General features: G+C 31.8%; 1 protein-coding gene across 2 annotated transcripts; it reads left to right on the top strand.

Annotated features, from left to right (window-relative positions):
- Window positions 1–550: 550 nt before the first annotated feature.
- Window positions 551–3,641, top strand: LOC112751093 (LEAF RUST 10 DISEASE-RESISTANCE LOCUS RECEPTOR-LIKE PROTEIN KINASE-like 2.1). 2 transcript variants are annotated; one of them, XM_025800132.3, is made up of 3 exons: window positions 551–1,467; window positions 1,985–2,020; window positions 2,331–3,641. In XM_025800132.3, the coding sequence occupies exons 1-3, from the start codon at window positions 687–689 to the stop codon at window positions 3,479–3,481; spliced, it is 1,968 nt and encodes a 655-aa protein (XP_025655917.1). In that variant the 5' UTR covers window positions 551–686; the 3' UTR covers window positions 3,482–3,641. The 2 variants fall into 2 exon arrangements, with proteins under 2 accessions (XP_025655917.1, XP_025655916.1); XM_025800131.3 differs by having other exon boundaries at window positions 595–1,467; window positions 1,982–2,020.
- Window positions 3,642–24,999: the final 21,358 nt, after the last annotated feature.

The following is a 24,999-nucleotide window of genomic DNA, read 5'->3' as shown; positions in this document are numbered from 1 at the left end:
TATCAAAATTAGCTACTAAAATTAGTTATTAATATAAAATATATATAAAAATATAAAATACACACTAAAAATAAGTTAAATTATATATGTATTTATACATAAATATATTATACTTGATTTTGAAGGCAAATATTATTTTTGTTTAAATATATTCATGATAATAAATTGCTTTGTATTTGAAAATCTTAATCTTCTCGTATACCATGTATAGTTATGACCTATGAGTAACTAGACTAACTAATATACTGGATAGTTAAAATAGAATAGTTATTACGTTTTACTTCTAAAGGAACATTTACAAAGGTTGTCCTTTAATCATGCAGCTTAAATAAGTCAAAGTAATTAATATAATAAGTTAGAAATTGACTCTCCAATATCCATCGTCAATTCAAAAAGTGATAAGTATATGCAATTCATACCCTTATTTAATTTTCTAAACGAAATTTCACTAATATTCAACAAGTGAGAACTAAAGTTTGAAGCCATTTAATTTTCTTAAGACTAAGTCATCATGACTTATATGCCAAGTTCAACCCCAAGAAAATAAGTCACTTCCTTAATTCCTTTAGCGTCACGCATGCTCTAGTATAATAATTCCAATTCCCTACACTTTCCGTTCCTTAAATGAGTTCAAACTGTGATCAATCTCTAACCAAATTCAAACACCACATAACATTTTTTCCCTAATGTTGAAACTTGCATTGTTCTTCCTCTTAGTTCTGTTCCCATTGTTGTTCCATAGTTCCTTAGGCAACAACATCATCAACACCACTTCATCTTCAACACTTTGTGGCACAAAATCTTGCCCCAATGGACCTAACATAAGTTACCCTTTTTGGCTCTCACATGGTTCTCCCCCTCAAGAATATTGTGGCTACCCAGAATTCGGTTTAATATGCTTAGACGATGGCAACACCATTTTCTCTCCACCACCAGGTTTATACTATTATGTTAAGCACATAGACTATGATAACCATAGCATTAAGCTTATTGATTTCGACACCACAAACCAAACATGTCCAAGGGCACTTCATGGTTTTCCAATAGGGAACTTACCTCTTTCTCATTCTTCATTGAACTTGAACCTTAGCTTTTACTATAACTGTTCTACTTCTACTACTTCACACCCTTCTAATGTTCCTGATATAAGTTGTTTGAGGCAAGGGTCAAAAGAGTCTTTTGTGTTCTTGAAGGGGAATGAGAGCAAGGGTTTTGATTGGTCAGAGAGGTGTGAGGAGAATGTTGATGTGACAGTGATGAAGGATGAAATTAGTAGTAATGGTGGTGAATATGGTTTGGTGAGTGAGTTTGGTAGGGCTATGAATGAAGGGTTTGTGCTTGAATGGGAAACTGAACAGACTTGCAAAGAGTGTGAGGCTTCTGAGGGATATTGTGGATACAGTAGTACTAACAAACAGATCTTGTGTTTCTGCAAGGATGGTACTGTGAGGACCGACAATTGTCGAGGTATCAAAATTTCTTTCCATATTTCTATTTCATACACATTTTTTCGTGTGAAATTAATAGCTGATGAAAACTACTGTTAGATAATAATTCAGTTAAATATGTCAAATCATCTAACAGTTCTCAATTAGCAACTTCACATGAAGACAATTGCAAGTGAGTTTTCATTCAAATAATATTATTCAAAATTTAGTATTAAAGAAGTTTTAGTTTATGATGTTTCATCAAGTTACTATTTATGTTATACAGGCGTCTTAGTCATTTGTTAGGTAATTAGGTTGCATTTTTTTCCTTATTTTATTTTATTTTAAAAAAAATTGTTTATATTTAATTTATGAGAAAAATAGGCACATAATTATATGGTATGTGTATGCATGTGGTTATATGTAATTGTAGGGTAGGAATAATGGTTATTTTTTTTGACCTGGTTGATTTCATGTTTTTAATTTTGCCAATAGTTTGAAATTTTAATTCAATTTAACTTTTATTTATTATTGACTGTGTTCTGTTTCAATAGCAGGGGAAAGCAAGAGCAGGTTGTCGAAATTAATTATAGGTATAGTGTGCCATACGACTATTTTTTCTATTATTCTCTTCTTTCTCACAATAATAATCTAAATTGTTCATTAAATGTCATTAAAAGGTTTCACAATGGAAGATAAATAAAGAGTTTTACAAGATGAGAGTTTTCTTTACCTTGCTACTTTATGTCATTGATTATATCCTTTGTCATACATAATTTAAGTCCAAAGTTAAATCACATAATCTAATCCCTATTAATTACAACATCACAGTTCATATTGGATTATAATCCAAATGTAGAATCTTGATTATTCATCTTATTGGGTTTCTATCTCTGCATACAGGTTTAATAGCTGCAGGAATTGGAGTATTACCTATAACATGCATCATACTTTACATTTTTAGACACAAACTATCACCAATCATGCCAGAAATTTTGAAGATCAGCAATAACGACCAAGATATTGAGGCCTTCATGAAGACTCATGGACCCATATCCATAAAAAGATACACTTATTCAGATATCAAGAAGATGACCAATTCTTTCGAGTCGAAACTCGGGGAAGGTGGTTATGGAGAAGTATATAAAGGATTCCTTAACAATGGTGGTCCTGTGGCTGTAAAGCTTCTCAAAGCTTCCAAAGGGAATGGTGAGGAGTTCATCAATGAGGTCATGAGTATTAGTAAAACATCTCATGTAAACATTGTTGCATTGCTCGGATTTTGTCTCAAAGGTAACAAGAAAAAAGCTCTTGTCTATGAATACATGCCAAATGGATCGCTTGAAAAGTATATACATAACAATGATCCTGTAACCAATCCACCTTTGAGTTGGGAAAGGCTACACCGGATTGCAAAAGGGATAGCTCGAGGGCTAGAATACTTGCACCGAGGTTGCAACACGAGGATTCTCCATTTCGACATAAAACCAAACAACATCCTCCTAGACAAGAACTTTAACCCTAAAATCTCGGATTTCGGGTTGGCTAAGCTCTGCTCAAAGACACATAGCATTGTCACAATGTTGGATGCTAGAGGGACAATAGGGTACATAGCTCCAGAAGTATGGAACAGACATTTTGGTGGAGTATCGCATAAATCTGATGTATATAGTTACGGAATGATGATTCTAGAAATGGTTGGAGGGAAGCATAATAACACAAATGCTGAGGTAACTAGTCATTCTAGTGAGTTGTATTTTCCACATTGGATATACAAGCATATTGAAAGTGACAAGAGTAGTGTGGCATGGCAAGGTGCTACTATGAGCAATGAGGAAGGTAAGATAGTGAGAAAAATGATCATTGTAGGGTTGTGGTGCATTCAAACAATTCCATCAGAAAGACCTCCAATGAGTAGAGTCATTGAAATGCTTGAAGGAAGCATTGATTTGTTGCAAAGTCCACCTAAGCCTTTCAACTTTTCCCCAACTCAAACCAAAGCGGAATATTGTGCAACTTCTAGCACCGATGATTCATTTTCCCCTACTGATTAATATAATCATAGATAAGTTTTTTTTAACATGTTAATAATTCACCTCTTTTTTTAATTATGTGGTCAGGAATTTGATCACTACTCTTGAAAATATAGTATCACTTTTGTAGTCAAATATTCATGGCATGATTATTGTAGCAGAGGATCTTTTATTATTTACATGCTACTAGTGTGCATTATTAATTAGTTTCTCTATATATATTATATATATATATTACTAGATAACTTTCATGACATTTCATTGAAGAAGCCCTAAAATAGTCAACCATAACTACACTGCATATTATGGATTGGTAAATTTGTTTTAAGCCGAGTTGGATCTTGAAAGAGGTGTATAATGTTTAAATTAATTTTTTTTGTATATCTTGCATCTATATCTGTTAAAGACTTGTTGTTGATGAGTTAACCTTTTTTGATCGGTGACTTTTGTCTTGTTAGGGAGGTGATAAGTTTTGGTTTATAGCTGAGTGTTATTTAAGAGTGGCAGTATTGATGAATAGTTTGTCTCTGTTTTAATATAAGAGTAGTGATAGACTCTGTAAAGTATTGTGTCATGTGATGTGAAACCATGAGTTTAGCTTTTGTTGCTTGTTTTATTTTGAACCAACAAAATTATTTTTTAGTTTCTCACGGTATCTCCTAACCCGGCAGATTAAGGAATAATTCATCACAGATCGAAAGTTTATTTAAGAGTTTGTTATTGGCCAATACATTGCTGCGTGTACAAGGCAGGATTCCATCCCCTGACAGTTGCTAAAGTGAAGTAGTGAGCTAACTATTAGATCAATCCAACTAGGTTGAAGCAACAAAATTATAATAAAACTTTATGTCTCATGTTTAATCTCTAATAATACATTAGATACATGTATTTTCTATAATGTTCTTTCAAATTTTGTATCTCACTAAATAAATAGTAAATATTTGTCAAGGTATTCATATCTATCATAGACATAGACATAGATGTGGACAGTAACTATACACAACTTTTTTGTTCCCTGGACACTCAATCAACCTATTAAAAAAATAAAAAATAAATAAGATAAAATGACAGTATATGTAATTCTGTCACAATAGCCTTGGCATGCATTTTTAATTTGTCTATGATTATTATGTCTTGTTACTTTGTTTTTCTAACAAGTATCACTCAGAAACACTAAACAACACAAATTCTATATTTTGTTTTTTTCTTTTCCATCTAAGAATCACCAAGCAAAACAGTGGTAATACACAAAAATTAAATATGCAAGGAAATTCATAAGAGATACGAACAAGTTATTATAATCATCTCCAATCCATGTCCAAAACATGAATAAAATGTTTAATTATTCATTTCATACCAAGAACTACTAAATTATTCCACAACTACTATAATTTATTCCCATCAAACAAACAAAGTAATAGACATCACCAATAATATAAGTTTGAATTGGTAATTTTTATCAAAGCTTGCATCAAATCCACACTAACATCTCCTCCTCCTTCTTAAATTGGATCAGCAAAAAGGACAATTTGAGGATTGGCAAGAATATGCTCTTCAGAATCTGATTGAGCATTGTCTTGCTTGCCATCATCATGTGATGGTCTACGATTCGGGGTTCGAAGAGGAGTAGGGGCAATATTGACATTACAATCTTCTTTCTCAGAATCTTCTTCCTCAGAAGACACACGCACATGATTATCAACACTTGAAGGTTGGTGACTCTTGTTCTTCACATTCTTGCAAGTTCTTCACATTTTTGTTTCCAAGATATAATTATTAGTCATATTTATCAACACTAATCATGGCAAATTTAATACATGTTTTGTATAATTTTAATGATTTTTCAATGAGGCAACATAGTTTAGTTTCATAAAGAGTACACAAACTTTGATAGAGCATTTACTTTGTTATTGCTTCTTATTGTCCAACTCAAGAACAAATTGTAGATATCTTCACAAAACTTTTGAAAATTTAACTATTTTACAAATTAAAAAATGCTCAAAATACTTAATTCTACGAATTTGATTCAAGAGAGAGAGTGTTAAATTAAATCAAATTTCAGTTGAAGTCATCACTACCTCTAAGAATTTTAAATTAATCAAAGCTTCTATCAATAGAAATTAAAAATTAAAAATCTTTGACTAGTCACAGATATTGCTTAGTTATTAATACAAGCGTATAAATTACTACAAATTATACCTTATAAAGTTTTTCACTTAGAGATATGATTTACTTATTATGACCAATTTGCAGAAATAAAATTATCAAAATATCAAAACTTATGCTATATATTATTTAAAAACAAAATTGAACGTGGATTCATTCCATGTAGGATTTCATAATATCCTTTTACTCGTGGATAGTGTTGTTAGAATAATGACACAGATAAAAACTCGATGGAATGAAGGGAGTACCTTGCAATTGGTCGTCTAACACCAGGGGAGACTTTAACATTCACATCATAATCAGAGTCTTCTTTATCATCCTTTGTTTTTCCTTCTTTCTCTTCCTTCTCCTCTTCCTCTTCCTCTTCATTGTCCTCCTCCTCTTCTGATGACTCCTCTTCTGAGTCAGAAAAAAGAGGAGATGGATTTGCAATAAAAGGACGCGATGACAATTTCTGTGTAGGAGTGTTGTGATGCTTGTTCCTCTTCTTGAGATTCTCACGAATTCTTGATTTTATTCTTCAAGAACACAAAAACTCATTTATAATTATTTAATTAAATATGATTATTCACACGAAGATATTTTCACCTAAAAATAATAGTCGAAAATCTTTAAATAATTACTCAATTAACGTTGCTTAAATCACATTGAATTGAAATATATTTGATATATACTGGATTTCTTTTTCACCATACCTGGCATCAAAGTCATTAACGTAATCACGCATATGATGGAGGCTCTCCTGAGGCTCCCAAGTGTTTGATACGTCCTTCCATCCTGCCCTATTTATATTTCACAATATACATAATTGAAATATCCATTTGATAATGTTAGTCATCAAAAGCAATAAACAATAACAATATCAGTTAATAAAATCGAAGAAAAGAGCATTAAAAATAATCATAAGCACTAACCATTTGAGCATGTACTGTGGCTTACCCTGTATATGACATTTCCACATTCAAAGATTTTGATTAGAATTTGATCATGATAAACCAATGGATAACAATAACATACGCCATAGTGATGAAGAACAATATATTAACATATAATACATTAAAATAATAGAATCCGAAACTGTATGTATATTCATCAGAATCATTATTCTTAATAAGGTGAAATAGTCTCCAATCAATCACAAATACTATTTTTCTGTAAAAATATATTCAATGAACACAAAATTAAAATCAGCAAAAAAAAAAAACTTTAATAAGTAATCTCATACATACAAATATATGTTATTTTACGTATTTTTCACAAAATAATTAACTTTTAGAATAATCAAACATTCAATAATAAAATACATAAATCTGTTATGATAGTATAATTAAACATTTTTACAACAACATATAGCCAATTTTTTTCTATGAACATCGAATATATATTCTTAATAATAGTTAACTGTGATAACTAATTTTTTATATTTTTATATAACTTATTTGATTTTCTATATATATATATATATATATATATATATATATATATATATATATATATATATATAGAGAGAGAGAGAGAGAGAGAGAGAAATATTGAAATAAGATGAGAGGAATATGAATATACCCGATGGATTCTCTTACGGCGAATGGAGTGGACTTCATAAGTGCGACCATCAATCTCTTTTTTTGGCGGCATTGTTGATTGTTTTCACTTACTCCTGAGTAAAATACCACTCACCAATAATATATATATATATATATATATATATATATATATATATATATATATATATATATATATAGAGACATCCTTTTAATGCGTGGATTTAGAACTTAATAAAGTTAACATCTAATGCATTTTTTAAATTTGGTAATATTTATATATAAATAGTATTGTAATAAATGTGTATCTTTTCTCTTTTGTTACATGGCAATTTTTTTAAATGTATTTCTCTATCCTCTGAATTGTAGATATGCATGGACGCTAAATAAGGAAACATATATATGTTTTACTTATTTACAAAAATGTCAAAAGAATTTATCAAATAATTCATCCCTTAATAAGAGAAAAATGCGTCGGAATTTATTTTTGTGTTATTCTGTTCCATATATAACAAAATCATTCTCATAAGCTTTAAATATATGATTAGAAAGATATGCATGAAGGGTGAAAAGGTTATAGATTATGGTGTATAAAAAAGGTAGGTTTTTCTAAGATTTTTGCTAGCAAAAATGTTTCTTTTGATAAGGCTGCAGTAATGGTAAGCTCAGAAACAAAATTTAAAAAGTTAATCAGGTAGATACAAATCATAATGTCTAGAAGTAGGTAAACTATATATTGAAAATGAGAAGATAAAGTCGGAAAAAGAAAACCAACTTAGTATTTCAAATACTGTCCAATCTAATATAGAACAACAAGATAAGTCAGATGATAAAAATAATAGAAAAACAAGAGATGAAAAATCATACATATATTAAATAATTCTAAAAAGAAATAAAATTTAATATATTTTAAAAATATATTAAATATAATTTTTGTATAAATATCAATACATATATATTATTAACTATATATGATTAATCATAGTTAAATCAAATTAATAAAAAATAAAAAATAAAGAAAACATCCTCTTCTTTCTTCACGGAATATCCTCAACCTCTAATGAGTAGGGCCATTGAAATGCTTAAAGGAAGCATTGATCTATTGCAAAGTCCTCCTAAGCCTTTCAATTTTTCCCCAACTCAAACCAAAGTGGAATCTTGCACAACTTCTACCACTGATGATTCATTTCCCCTGCTGATTAGTATAAACATAGATAAGTTTTTTTTAGCATGTTAATAATTCACCTCTTTTATTAATTGTGTGGTCAGAAATTTGATCACTACTCTTAGAAATATAGTTTCACTTTTGTGGTCAAATATTCCTGGCATGATTATTGTAGCAGAGGATCTTTTGTTATTTACATGCTACTACTGTACCTTATTAATTAGTTTCAAATTCAATATATATTACTAGATATCTTTTATGACATTTCATTGAAGAAGCCCTAAAATAGTCAACCACAACTATAGTGCATATTATGGATTGGAAAATTTGTTTTAAGCCGAGTTGGATCCTGAAAGAGGTGTATAATGTTTAAATTAATTTTTTTTGTATATCTTGCATCTATATCTGTTAAAGACTTGTTGTTGATGAGTTGACCTTTTTTGATCGGTGAGTTTTGTCTTGTTACGGAGGTGATAAGTTTTGGTTTATAGCTGAGTGTTATCTAAGAGTGACAGTATTGATGAATAGTTTGTCTCTGTTTTAATACAAGAGTAGTGATAGACTCTGTAAAGTATTGTGTCATGTGATGTGAAACCACGAGTTTAGCTTTTGTTGCTTGTTTTATTTTGAAGCAACAAAATTATTTTTAGTTTCTCACGGTATCTCCTAACCCGGCAGATTAAAGAATAATTCATCGCAGATCGAAAGTCTATTTAAGAGTTTATTGTTGGCCAATACGTTGCTGCGTGTACAAGGCAGGATTCCATCCCACGACAGTTGCTTAAGTGGAGTAGTGAGCTAACTACTAGGCCAATCCAACTAGGTTGAAGCAATAAAATTATAATAAAACTTTATATCTCATGTTTAATCTCTGATAATACATTAGATACATGTATTTTGTATAATGTTCTTTCAAATTTTGTTTTTCACTAAATAAATAGTAAATATTTGTCAAGGTATTCATATCTATCATAGACATAGACATAGATGTGGATAGTAACTATACACAACTTTTTTGTTCCCTGGACACTCAATCAACCTATTAAAAAAAATAAAAAATAGATAAGATAAAATGACAGTATATGTAATTCTGTCACAATAGCCTTGGCATGCATTTTTAATTTGTCTATGATTATTATGTCTTGTTACTTTGTTTTTCTAACAAGTTTCACTCAGAAACACTAAACAACACAAATTCTATATTTTTTTCTTTTCCATCTAAGAATCGCCAAGCAAAACAGTGGTAATGCACAAAAATTAAATATACAAGGAAATTCATAAGAGATATGAACAAGCTATTATAATCATATCCAATCCATGTCCAAAACATGAATAAAATGTTTAATTATTCATTTCATACCAAGAACTATTCAATCATTCCACAACTACTATAATTTATTCCCATCAAACAAAAAAGTAATTAACATCACCAATAATATAAGTTTGAATTGGTAATTATTATCAAAGACTGCATCAAATCCACACTAACATCTCCTCCTCCTTCTTAAATTGGATCAGCAAAAAGGACAATTTGAGGATTGGCAAGAATATGCTCTTCAGGATCTGATTGAGCATTGTCTTGCTTGCCATCATCATGTGATGGTCTACGATTCGGGGTTCGAAGAGGAGTAGGGGCAATATTGACATTACAATCTTCTTTCTCAGAATCTTCTTCCTCAGAAGACACATGCACAGGATTATCAACACTTGAAGGTTTGTGACTCTTGTTCTTCACATTCTTGCAAGTTCTTCACATTTTTGTTTGCAAGAAATAATTATTAGTCACTCATCATGGCAAATTTAATACATGTTTTGTATAATTTTAATGATTTTTCAATGAAGCAACATAGTTTAGTTTCATAAAGAGTACACAAACTTTGATGGAGCATTTACTTTGTTATTGCTTCTTATTGTCCAACTCAAGAACAAATTGCAGATATCTTCACAAAACTTTTGAAAATTTAATTTACAAATTAAAAAAAATGCTCAAAATACTTAATTCTACGAATTTGATTCAAGAGAGACAATGTTAAATTAAATCAAATTTCAGTTGAAGTCATCACTACCTCTAAGAATTTTAAATTAATCAAAGCTTCTATCAATAGAAATTAAAAATTAAAAATCTTTGACTAGTCATAGATATTGCTTAGTTATTAACACAAGCGTATAAATTACTACAAATTATACCTTATAAATCTTTTCACTTAGAGATATGATTTTCTTTTTATGACCAATTTGCAGAAATAAAATTCTCAAAATATCAAAACTTATGCTATATATTATTTAAAAACAAAATTGAACATGGATTCATTCCATGTAGGATTTCATAATATCCTTTTACTGGTGGATCGTGTTGTTAGAATAATGACATATAAAAACTCGATGGAATGAAGCGTAACACCCTACCATACAGAGTCTTATGCTTAAGTCATAATTCAGAGATGGCAAGGTATTACGACCTCTAAAACAAAAATTTAGTACGTATAGTAGTATGAATAATTGATTATAACTAGGAGCCTTTGTAGAAAAAGGGGTAAACAAAAACCGTAACTCGAAAGCGCAACACTCCGATCGATAAACGTGACGCACCGGGATAAGCTATCGCGAGATTATATATACAAAAGAGTGTCAAAAACAAGAATATCAAGACTCAAAATCCGACTGCGAAGAGAACCGGTCCGAGCATAGCAATATATACATATGATAAAATAAGGAAATCCCAAAGGAAACCCAAAGGGACACAAATACAGAAAACCTATTCTCCAAAAATCCCCTCTAGAAGGAGTCATCACAGTTTGTATTATTTAATGGAGATAAAAGTATCTAAACAAGATATATAACCCAAAACAGAGTCCCGAGAACAAAGGATCTTCGCTAAATCCAGAAGTCTCCAACATGCCTCAACGAGAAGCCTCGCGTCCTGCATCTGAAAACCACAAAATCCGCATGGGTGAGAACCAGAGGTCCCCAGCACGGTAACAGCTTCCACATATATAATACATAATAATAGAGGAAAGCCGAAGGCAATCCTAGAACTTCCTTCAGATAATATCAAAGCTTATAAACAAGCTAAACCGTAAGTGGCAACTGACTAAAGATTCTTCAGTCTAACTAATACTTTCCTTTCCAATTCCTTCAGACCTCCCAACCACCAGCAGGAGTATAATATAGCAAACACAGTTATATCAGACAAGAGATTTACAAATAGGAACAGATAAGGCATTTAGGCAATTAGCAAGTAATATGCAGTCAAATAGGCAATCTCAAACAATTCATGTAGTATGCTTATGATGCATGCCTGTCCCTAGTAGCTGATGATATCATCTGTCGGTTATAGAGCCAACCCGACAAGTCCTGGTAGCTAACCATTGGACTGTCCCTCTGTCGCGCATCCCCAACTCGAGTTATACTCATCATAAACTTGATCATAATCATGATCCAAATCCATCACCCTCACTGGTGAATATTTATCCATCACCATCACTGGTGAATATTTACGGGGGCGAGCTCATCCGGGCCTTTCACAGTGCCCGGCCACACTTACGACATTGGGTTAACAGAGCTTCGAGTCTCAACCTGGAGCACATGGTGGCTAGCCATTGCTACTACCCAGGGAAACCCTCATCTCCAATGGTGGAAGTGCAAACATTCACAATTCAATCAACAGCATATATGCATTTATACTTGGCCATAAACATGGCTCCGCCATAACACGGCAATAATCTAGCCATCCGGCTCACGGTTAAATCCATAACCAGCCAATTCATTAACATTTACGGCCCTTCGGCCCATGGCATAACAAGCACTTCCACCGCCATCCTCCACATCTCACATAATCATCTTTGATCCTCATGGATCATTCATTTTTCCCTTGCTTCACTCGCAAGTTACCACATTCACTAGCCCTTTTCCTCATGCTAGGCATATCATAATGATTTAAGACATAAGTGGTGAGATCGGAGGCTTAGAAGTATGAAATTTGGCTTTTAAAACTCAAAAATCAACTTTGGGATGAAAACAGGGCCACGCGTACGCGCACTCCACGCGCACGCGTGGATGATGCTTTCTCGAAGAACGGCGCATACGCGCCAACTGCGCCTACGCGCGAGGGGTCATTCTGCTAAAAATTTTCTAAGTTAAAAGCTGCAGAATTCACAGATTCAACCCCCAATCTTCCGACGGTCATAACTCTCTCATTTTAAATCATTTTTCACCCGTTCTTCGAACGACATGGACATCCCGGATCCAATTTCATTTCTAAACAGAATTGGCACAAATCAAAGATCCGTAGTCCAAGTTATGTCCCGTCAAAGTATGCCCAAAAACCATATTTTCATTCAAAACCACAAAGTGCCATTTTCAAAACAAGCCACTTTCAACTCTTTTCAAAATCAATTAAAACATGCCAATTTCATCCCTTTTCTTTGAAATCAATCAAAGTGTACCAAATTCAACAACAAGCCATCCTCAACTCACGCATTGATATTTTACCAAAATTCTCAAAACTACCTCCAACCATTTTAACACTTCTCAATCAAAAGGCCAAAGGATAAACACAATATTATGTCATACATCCTTCTCATCCCAATTTCTAACAATATCAATTTTCAATCAACCATCATTATACATAATCATCATACTCACCAACAATATGGCACCACCCATCAATTCAACCTCAATCATTCATCAAGCATATATCACAACATGCATTTTCTCACATATCACACAATCAAGGCATCAATATTCATAATCACACATATGATCACATCATATATCTCAACCATTCCACAACATCATCAATTCAATGCCTATCTTAGGGCCTCTAGCCTAAGTATTTCCTACCACATTACATATTAGATACGGGAAACCGAAACCATACCTTAGCCAATTTCCCAAGCTCAACCGGAGCACTTCCAAACCACTTGTCCACAAGCTCTCAAGGTATCAACACCTCCAAGAACAGATTTTATCACACAAAACCCTCTTCCAAGCTTTCCAAAATCACCAATCAAGCTCCAATATTTACATATACACAACCTAAGCCACAATCATCATACCCATACACAACATCTCAATGCCCAAACCTCATAGAACAACAAATTACACTAGGGTTGAGAATCTTACCACACCCAAGGTCCAAAGAGACAAGATTAACCTTCTCCTTCAAGAGAGTTGGGTCCTATAACATCAAAGAACCCAAAATCTCAACATTTTTACTCATGAAACTCGAAATCAAGGGCTGGAATTTCGAACAGTAAAACGTGACTTACCTCAAGATTAATTGTATGGGTTTTATAGAGCTCTCCGCGGTGAACGCGTGGCCGCAAACGGAGCGGCAATCGGAGCTCTAGATCAAAAGTTATGGTGGTTTGAAGATCAAGTGAGAGATAGAACTTGAGAGAGTGTTCTTCCCTCCATGGCCTCCATTTCAGCGTGTTTAATGTCTCAAATGAGGAGAGAGAGTGCTGAAAACTAGGGTTTTGGTTTAGTTTAGTTGGGCCAAGGGCCCACTTTGGGTTCGGTTGGCCCGGTTTGGCCCGTTCGGTCCAATCTTGGTCCGATTTCTATAAAATTAGTACCGAAATTCTCGTCTCAATTTCCTCTATCATATTAAGCCATAAAAATAACATTTTTGGCTTTCTAGAATAAATTCTCATTTATGGGTTAATTAGCTGTTAATTAACCGGGTCTTACATGAAGCGTGTAAGACTCAGAACTTTCGGAAAATAATATTATGAGTTAATTTCAATTTATTTATTTATTAAAGATTTTATTTTTAGAAATTATTTTATTAAAAGTAATTAAATCAAGTCTTGATAATTAAATTAGAAATTTTACTTAATTTTATAATTATTGAATAATTTTCTATATTTAAATTATACAGCTTAACAGTTGTAAAAGAATAAGAATTTTATACGATTTAGTTAAATAATTGAGATTTTGGAATTTAATACTTTAATTTTTATAAAAAAGAAAATTAATTATATTATTCTTAATTTTAAATTAGAATACATGATTAAATGCCAATCAGTAAGTTGACAATCAAATAATATTTTTCAATGTAATTTTAATGGATTAAATTAGATTTTTAATTGATACTCTATACTCTAATTTAATTAAAGTTACCAAATTCCAATTTATCTAAAAATCTCTAATTTCACATTTGCCCCAAACTAAACCATAATCCTAAAATCAGGCACACTAACCCTAACCCATTCTAACCCAACCCTAGCCACCTTGCTTTCCTTGTTACCAAACACAGCGGCGGCAATAGGAAAAAGAAAAAAAAAGAGAAAGGAAGAAAGAACGGGAGGCAGAGGAGAGGGAAGAGAGGAAGGGGGTGTGCTAGTGCTGGTCAACCCGCCATCCCTGTCACCGCGCTCTACCGATTGTTGCTGAGAAAGTCGAACAGAGGGGAGAGAAAGCTAGCGTGGAGAAAGGGAAGCCTCGCCGAGCTAGCGCCGTTGCGTCAGCACGGCTGTGCCGCCACGGATGAAGAGAGATGTGTCGGAGGGATAGAAGGTCCGCGGTGGAGAAAGAGAGAGCGTGCTCGCGAGGGGTGTCGGAGCTGCGTCCCGCCGCCGGGCTGTGCGAAGTCACCATCGTGCCTCGAGCCTCGCCGTTGTCGTCCTCGGCGCGAGCCTTTGCCGTTGTCGATAGGGTTGAATCTGTCGCCGGTTTGAGCCGAGGGAAAGGAAACGCGTATAGGAGAGAGAGCAGGGGGCTTCGTGGCAGCTCCATTGCACCGCTCCTGCCGAGCCACCGCCAAGTCCTACCGCCGGTCGGAACCCTAGCCACTGCCGCCACTACTGTCAATTGGGATCAAAATTGTTGCTGTGTTCCCAGAGCTGTCATGGAAGTGGTTGATTCGGTCCCAATTCCTCCATTGTTGAGACTGTAAGCTTTAATCCTTGTCTTGGTTCCATCCTGTTCCTCTGTCTTTCTCCTGTTCCAGCTAAGGGAACCTATGTCTCTGTTTAGTACTACTACTCTGTTTTCCTGTTTGTTGTTAGGACCATTATGGTGGTGTTGAGGCCATCAGGAAACTGTTAGAGCTGCTGTTGATGAGTTTGATGTTGCTATTTCAATTCTGGTTTGCTCTTCTCCTTGATTACGTTCCATTTGCACATTTTATTGTCATTACCACGCTTGTTTTGATTTAATTCTAGTATATGCCCTATTTTGAAATTCTCAGGGCTGTGTTCACTTTCGATACCTATTCAATTTGGATTCTCTATTCTGCTGTAACTACCATTACCGTCGTGGATTTGTTGCCGCTGCTGCCATGAAATGAAAAGGAAAGGGAATTGTCACGTTTAATCTACGTGGGTTCAACTAAATTGAGGTAGGGGTTTATTTTAAATAAAAAATATTCTGGGCTTTGAATAACTGACAAGCTTAGTAAGTTAATGCAAATAGATGGATGTCTGTGTTGAAAATGATTTTCTGTTGTAATTGAAAGGTTAGATTTGTTGGTTATTGGTTGATTTTCCGAATCTATGGTAAAAATGATTGAATGCGCTGATTTTGGATTTTAAATAGAAATTGATAATAAATGGTCTTGAATAATGGATTTGGAATTGTTAAACTGAAAGGCTGATTTTTATTGTGTTGAGGATTGAAAAGAGGGGACCCGTAATGGGTGGCATATTCTAGTTTTTAGGGGAGGTGCTGTCGAAAATTTTCTAAGAATTTTGAAGAAGTTTTGGTTGTGACTTGGTAGATGATTCTGATTCAAGTAACTTTAATAAAAGAAGTATTTTTGAATATTTTTTAAAGATTATTAAAGAGAATTGAATTCTTATGATTTGGTTAATTTGTGGTTTTAAATTCATTTGATTTCTTTTAGCAATGAAGCGAGATTTGATTAACTAGTAGAATGCTTTAAAATAGTAAACTGGGTATAAGATTAAGGGATTGGGAGTAAGAGAGTGAGTTTATAGTTCTTTTTAATGAAACTGAATATAACGGTTAAGAGGAAGAAAGTTAATTTAAGAAATATGATGGAGAATGTGTGGTATTGAGTTGGAGGTGAATTTAGTGAGTTGTTTGAGGGTTGTCCTTGAAATTAAGGTGGAATTTAGTGACAATTAGGTTGTTTGAGATCTGATGATGATTCTGGTTAATTATAGTGTTGTGGGATGATGATTGAGGTTGATGAAATTGGTTATGATATTAATGACAAGATTTGTGATGAATGAAACAAGGTTGAGAATGATGTGGATCTTGATGAATTATGATTGAAATATTCATATGGCTTATTTATTTGAATTATCTGAGATACAAGTTTCCCTGGGTAAAGTACCGTGGCTTACCACTACGTGTACCAGGTTGAGACTCGATACTCTGTTGACCCTACGACGTAAGTGTGACCGGGCACTATATAAATTCCCGGGATTGTTACCCCCATTGAGCAACATTGATTATTTGAGAAAAAAGCTATGCATAGACTCTTGGGGATGCACGTCGGGAGACAGTCTAAGGACAATTCAGACTTGTCGGGTTGACTGGATAACCGACAGATGAGCCTCATCAGCCATAGGACAGGCATGCATCATATGCATTTGTATGCTTTGCTTGGGTTTGAACTTGTTTTGGTTTGCCTAATTGCTTAGCCATGTCTATTTGCTACTTGTTTTACTTGCTGTACCTGAATCTTATCTGTGATTTCCTTGTTTGTCCTGTATGTGTATGTTTATCTGAGAGAACCTTTTTGGAGGAGATGTAATGAGGATTGTTTTTGTTTGTGGTAATGAAAGTTAAAGCAGGTGGACTAGGTGTTGCCTGAGTATCTTAATGTACGTATTATTTGGATAGGAGTGAGCGAGGTAAGTTGGATAGGAAGTCACTAGGCATGTCTTTGATCCTTTTTGCTTCTTTAAACTATTCATTTTATTGATTTATAAATTAAAGGGATTTCTTTAAACACCTTTCAAAATAAGCTTTGTACCAAACTTTTTTTAAAAGGTTATTTCGAGGATAAACTGCTTTACGATGAAACTAATTCTATTTGCAAGTATTTCAATGTTTTGATGGTATTCCCTCCCCTACTGAGAACGTGTGGTTTGTTCTCACCCCAAAATCTTCCACCCTTTCAGTGATAGGTTCGAAGACTCAGTTTGAAGCTGCGGGCGATTATTGACTTTATCTATGCGTTGTGTTACCTTCATAGAGTTCCCTCGCTTGTTGCTTAAGATTCTTATTTTATACAGAGGGATATGTATTGTATCTGAGTTTTATTTTGATTTACTTGTATAAGATTTATTATTATTAGTAATTATGTAATTATTATTATTTGGTGATGTTTGGTATATGATTTTTAATGAATTATAAACAACTTTCTAGCATTTTATTAAAGATTGAAATGCGAGTTCGAAGTAAAGGCTCAATATTAAATAGTTAATAAGGAAAACAGGTTAATAACGCTTTACTTTTGGTATGATCATGACGTACTGAAGGTTGGGTTGTTACAAAGGGAGTACCTTGCAATTGGTCGTCTAACACTAGGGGTGACTTTAACATTCACATCATAATCAGAGTCTTCTTTATCATCCGTAGTTTTTTCTTTTTTCTCTTCCTTCTCCTCTTCCTCTTCGTCTTCATCGTCCTCCTCCTCTTCTGAGTCAGAAAAAAGAGGAGATGGATTTGCAATAAAAGGACGTGATGACGATTTCTGTGAAGGAGTGTTGTGTTGCTTGTTCCACTTCTTGAGATTCTCACGAATTCTTGATTTTATTCTTCAAGAACACAAAACTCATTTATAATTATTATTTCATTAAATATGATTATTCACACGAAGATATCTTCAGCTAAAAATAATAGTCAAAAACCTTTAAATAATTACTCAATTAACATTGCTTAAATCACAGTGAATTGAAATATATTTTATATATACTGGATTCCTTTTTCACCATACCTGGCATCAAAGTCATTAACGTAATCACGCATATGATGGAGGCTCTCCTGAGTCTCCCAAGTGTTTGATACGTCCTTCCATCCTGCCTTATTTATATTTCACCACATACATAATTGAAATATCCATTTGATAATGTTAGTCATCAAAAGCAATAAACAATAACAATATTAGTTAATAAAATCGAAGAAAAGAGCTTTAAAAATAATCATAAGCACTAACCATTTGAGCATGTACTGTGGCTTACCCTGTATATGACATTCCCATATTCAAAGATTTTGATTAGAATTTGATCATGATAAACCAATGGATAACAATAACATACACCATAGTGATGCAGAATAATATATTAACATATAATACATTAAAATAATAGAATCCGAAACTATATGTATATTCATCAGATTCATTATTCTTAATAAGGTGAAATAGTTTCCAATCAATCACAAATACTATTTTTCTGTAAAAAAATATTCAATGAACACAAAATTAAAATCAGCCAAAAAAACCTTAATCAGTAATCTCATACATACAAATATATGTTATTTAGGTAAATTTTCACAAAATAAATAACTTTTAGAATAATCAAACATTCAATAATAAAATACGTAAATCTGTTATGATATTATAATTAAACTTTTTTACAACAGTATGTAGCCAATTTTTTTCTATGAACATCGAATATATATTCTTAATGATAGTTAAATGTGATAGCTAATTTTTTATATTTTCATATAACTTATTTGATTATATATATCAATTGGAATATTGAAATAAGATGAAAGGAATATGAATATACCCGATGGATTCTCTTACGGCGAATGGAGTGGACTTCATAAGTGCGGTCATCAATCTCTTTTTTTGGCGGCATTGTTGATTGTTTTCACTCATTCTTGAGTAAAATACCACTCACCAATAATATATATATAGACACCCTTTTAATGCATGGATTTAGAACTTAATAAAGTTAACATCTAATGCATTTTTTAAATTTGGTAATATTTATATATAAGTAGTATTTTAATAAATGTGTATCTTTTCTCTTTTGTTACATGGCAATTTTTTTAAATGTATTTCTCTATCCTCTGAATTGTAGATATGCATGGACGCTTAATAAGGAAACATATATATTTTTTACTTATTTAAAAAAATGTCAAAAGAATTTATCAAATAATTCATCCTTTAATAAGAGAAAAACACATCGGAATTTATTTCTCTTTTATTCTGTTCCATATATAACAAAATTATTCTCATAAGCTTTAAATATATGATTAGATAGATATGCATGAAGGGTGAAACGGTTATAGATTATGGCGTATAGAAAATGTAGGTTTTTTTAAGATTATTGCCAGCAAAAATGTTTCTTTTGATAAGGCTGCAGTAATGGTAAGCTCAGAAACAAAATTTAAAAAGTTAATCAGGTAGATACAAATCATAATGTCTAGAAGTAGGTAAACTAGATATTGACAATGAGAAGATAAAGTCGGAAAAAGAAAATCAACTTAGTATTTCAAATACTGTCCAATCTAATATAGAACAACAAGATAAGTCAGATGATAAAAATAATAGAAAAACAAGAGATGAAAAATCATACATATATTAAATAATTCTAAAAAGAAATAAAATTTAATATATTTTAAAAATATATTAAATATAATTTTTGTATAAATATCAATACATATATATTATTAACTATATATGATTAATCATAGTTAAATCAAATTAATAAAAAATAAAAAATAAAGAAAACATCCTCTTCTTTCTTCACAGAATATCCTCAACCTCCAATGAGTAGGGCCATTGAAATGCTTAAAGGAAGCATTGATCTATTGCAAAGTCCTCCTAAGCCTTTCAATTTTTCCCCAACTCAAACCAAAGTGGAATCTTGCACAACTTCTACCACTAATGATTCATTTTCCCCTGCTGATTAGTATAAATATAGATAAGTTTTTTTAGCATGTTAATAATTCACCTCTTTTATTAATTGTGTGGTCAGAAATTTGATCACTACTCTTAGAAATATAGTTTCACTTTTGTGGTCAAATATTCATGGCATGATTATTGTAGCAGAGGATCTTTTGTTATTTACATGCTACTACTGTACGTTATTAATTAGTTTCTAATTTAATATATATTACTAGATATCTTTTATGACATTTCATTGAAGAAGCCCTGAAATAGTCAACCACAACTATAGTGCATATTATGGATTGGAAAATTTGTTTTAAGCCGAGTTAGATCCTGAAAAAGGTGTATAATGTTTAAATTAATTTTTTTTGTATATCTTGCATCTATATCTGTTAAAGACTTGTTGATGAGTTGACCTTTTTTGATCGGTGAGTTTTGTCTTGTTACGGAGGTGATAAGTTTTGGTTTATAGCTGAGTGTTATCTAAGAGTGGCAGTATTGATGAATAGTTTGTCTCTGTTTTAATACAAGAGTAGTGATAGACTCTATAAAGTAATGTGTCATGTGATGTGAAACCATGAGTTTAGCTTTTGTTGCTTGTTTTATTTTGAACCAACAAAATTATTTTTTTAGTTTTCCACGGTATCTCCCAACCCAGCAGACTAAAGAATAATTCGTCGCGGATCGAAAGTCTATTTAAGGATTTGTTGTTGGCCAATACGTTGCTGCATGCACAAGGTAGGATTCCATCCCCCCGACAGTTGCTTAAGTGGAGTAGTGAGCTAAATACTAGACCAATCCAACTAGGTTGAAGCAACAAAATTATAATAAAACTTTATGTCTCATGTTTAATCTCTGATAATACATTAGATACATGTATTTTGTATAATGTTCTTTCAAATTTTGTATCTCACTAAATAAATAGTAAATATTTTTCAAGGTATTCATATCTATCATAGACATAGACGTAGATGCGGACAGTAACTATACACAACTTTTTTGTTCCCTGGACACTCAATCAACCTATTAAAAAAAATAAAAAATAGATAAGATAAAATGACAGTATATGTAATTCTGTCACAATAGCCTTGGTATGCATTTTTAATTTGTCTATGATTATTATGTCTTGTTACTTTGTTTTTCTAACAAGTTTCACTCAGAAACACTAAACAACACAAATTCTATGTTTTTTTTTCTTTTCCATCTAAGAATCGCCAAGCAAAACAGTGGTAATGCACAAAAATTAAATACGCAAGAAAATTCATAAGAGATACGAACAAGTTATTATAATCATCTCCAATCCATGTCCAAAACATGAATAAAATGTTTAATTATTCATTTTATACCAAGAACTACTAAATCATTCCACAACTACTATAATTTATTCCCATCAAACAAACAAAGTAATAAACATCACCAATAATATAAGTTTGAGTTGGTAATTATTATCAAAGCCTGCATCAAATCCACACTAACATCTCCTCCTCCTTAAATTGGATCAGCAAAAAGGATAATTTGAGGATTGGCAAGAATATGCTCTTCAGGATCTGATTGAGCATTGTCTTGCTTGCCATCATCATGTGATGGTCTACAATTCGGGGTTTAAAGAGGAGTAGGGGCAATATTGACATTACAATTTTCTTTCTCAGAATCTTCTTCCTCAGAAGACACACGCACATGATTATCAACACTTGAAGGTTCATGATTCTTGTTCTTCACATTCTTGCAAGTTTTTCACATTTTTTTCCAAGAAATAATTATTAGTCATACTTATCAACACTCATCATGGCAAATTTAATACATGTTTTGTATAATTTTAATGATTTTTCAATGAAGCAACATAGTTTAGTTTCATAAAGAGTACACAAACTTTGATGGAGCATTTACTTTGTTATTGCTTCTTATTGTCCAACTCAAGAACAAATTGCAGATATCTTGACAAAATTTTTTAAAATTTAACTATTTTACAAATAAAAAAAATGCTCAAAATACTTAATTCTACGAATTTGATTCAAGAGAGACAGTGTTAAATTAAATCAAATTTCAGTTGAAGTCATCACTACTTCTAAGAATTTTAAATTAATCAAAGCTTCTATAAATAGAAATTAAAAATTAAAAATCTTGAACTAGTCATAGATATTGCTTAGTTATTTACACAAGCGTATAAATTACTACCAATTATAACTTATAAAGTTTTTCACTTAGAGATATGATTTACTTATTATGACCAATTTGCAGAAATAAAATTCTCAAAATATCAAAACTTATGCTATATATTATTTAAAAATAAAATTGAACGTGGATTCATTGCATGTAGGATTTCATAATATCCTTTTACTTGTGGATAGTGTTTCTAGAATAATGACACAGATAAAAACTCGATGGAATAAAGGAAGTACCTTGCAATTGGTCGTCTTACACCGGGGGGAACTTTAACATTCACATCATAATCAGAGTCTTCTTTATCATCCTTAGTTTTTCTTCTTTTTCTTCATTCTCCTCTTCCTCTTCCTCGTCCTCCTCTTCTTCTGATGACTCCTCTTCTGAGTCAGAAAAAAGAGGAGATAGATTTGCAATAAAAGGACGTGATGACGATTTCTGTGAAGGAGTGTTGTGATGCTTGTTCATCTTCTTGAGATTCTCAGGAATTCTTGATTTTATTCTTTAAGAACACAAAAACTCATTTATAATTATTTAATTAAGTATGATTATTCACACGAAGATATCTTCACCTAAAAGTAATAGTCAAAAATCTTTGAAAAATTACTCAATTAACATTGCTTAAATCACAGTGAATTGAAATATATTTGATATATACTGGATTCCTTTTTCACCATACCTGGCATCAAAGTCATTAACGTAATCACGCATATGATGGAGGCTCTCCTGAGTCTCCCAAGTGTTTGATACGTCCTTCCATCCTGCCCTATTTATATTTTACCACATACATAATTGAAATATCCATTTGATAATGTTAGTCATCAAAAGCAATAAACAATAACAATATCACTTAATAAAATCGAAGAAAAGAGCATTAAAAATAATCATAAGCACTAACCATTTGAGCATGTATTGTGGCTTACCCTGTATATGACATTCCCATATTCAAAGATTTTGATTAGAATTTGATCATGATAAACCATTGGATAACAATAACATACACCATAGTGATGAAAAATAATATATTAACATATAATACATTAAAATAGTAGAATCCAAAACTGTATGCATATTCATCAGATTCATTATTCTTAATAAGGTGAAATAGTCTCCAATCAATCACAAATACTATTTTTCTGTAAAAAAAATATTCAATGAACACAATTAAAATCAGCCATAAAGAACCTTAATCAGTAATCTCATACATACAAATTTATGTTATTTTACGTATTTTTCATAAAATAATTAACTTTTAGAATAATCAAACATTCAATAATAAAATACGTAAATCTGTTAAGATAGTATAATTAAACTTTTTTACAACAGTATATAGCCAATTTTTTCCTATGAACATCGAATATATATTCTTAATGATAGTTAATTGTGATAACTAATTTTTTATATTTTCATATAAATTATTTGATTTTCCTTATATATATATATATACTCAATCGGAATATTGAAATAAGATGAAAGGAATATGCATATACCCGATGGATTCTCTTACGGCGAATGGAGTGGACTTCATAAGTGCGATAATCAATCTCTTTTTTTGGCGGCATTGTTGATTGTTTTCACTCACTCCTGAGTAAAATACCACTCACCAATAATATATATATATATATATATATATATATATATATATATATAGAGAGAGAGAGAGAGAGAGAGAGAGAGAGAGAGAGAGAGAGAGAGAGAGAGAGAGAGAGAGAGAGAGAGAGAGAGAGAGAGAGACCTTTTTAATGCGTGGATTTAGAACTTAATAAAGTTAACATCTAATGCATTTTTTAAAATTTGGTAATATTTATATATAAATAGTATTTTAATAAATGTGTATCTTTTCTCTTTTGTTACTTGGCAATTTTTTAAATGTATTTCTCTATCCTCTGAACTGTAGATATGCATAGACACTAAATAAGGAAAAATATATATTTTTTACTTATTTACAAAAACGTCAAAAGAATTTATCAAATAATTCATCCCTTAATAAGAGAAAAATGCGTCGAAATTTATTTTTGTGTTATTCTGTTTCGTATATAACAAAATCATTCTCATAAGGTTTAAATATATGATTAGAAAGATATGCATGAAGGGTGAAAAGGTTATAGATTATGGCGTATAAAAAAGGTAGGTTTTTCTAAGATTATTGTCAGCACAAATGTTTCTTTTGATAAGGCTGCAGTAATGGTAAGCTCAGAAACAAAATTTAAAAAGTTAATCAGGTAGATACAAATCCTAATGTCTAGAAGTAGGTAAACTATATATTGACAATGAGAAGATAAAGTCGGAAAAAGAAAATCAACTTAGTATTTCAAATACTGTCCAATCTAATATAGAACAACAAGATAAGTCATATGATAAAAATAATAGAAAAACAAGAGAAGAAGAACCATACATATATTAAATAATTCTAAAAATATAAAATTTAATATATTTTAAAATATATTAAATATAATTTTTGTATAAATATCAATACTTATATATTATTAACTATATATGATTAATCATAGTTAAATCAAATTAAAAAAATAAAAAATAAAGAAAACACCCTCTTCTTTCTTCAGGGAATATCCTCAACCTCCAATGAGTAGGGTCATTGAAATGCTTAAAGGAAGCATTGATCTGTTGCAAAGTCCTCCTAAGCCTTTCAATTTTTCCCCAACTCAAACCAAAGTGGAATCTTGTA

Source organism: Arachis hypogaea, chromosome 15 (assembly GCF_003086295.3).
Source record: "Arachis hypogaea cultivar Tifrunner chromosome 15, arahy.Tifrunner.gnm2.J5K5, whole genome shotgun sequence".
NCBI lineage: Eukaryota > Viridiplantae > Streptophyta > Magnoliopsida > Fabales > Fabaceae > Arachis > Arachis hypogaea.
This window is presented reverse-complemented; position numbering and strand designations above follow the sequence as displayed.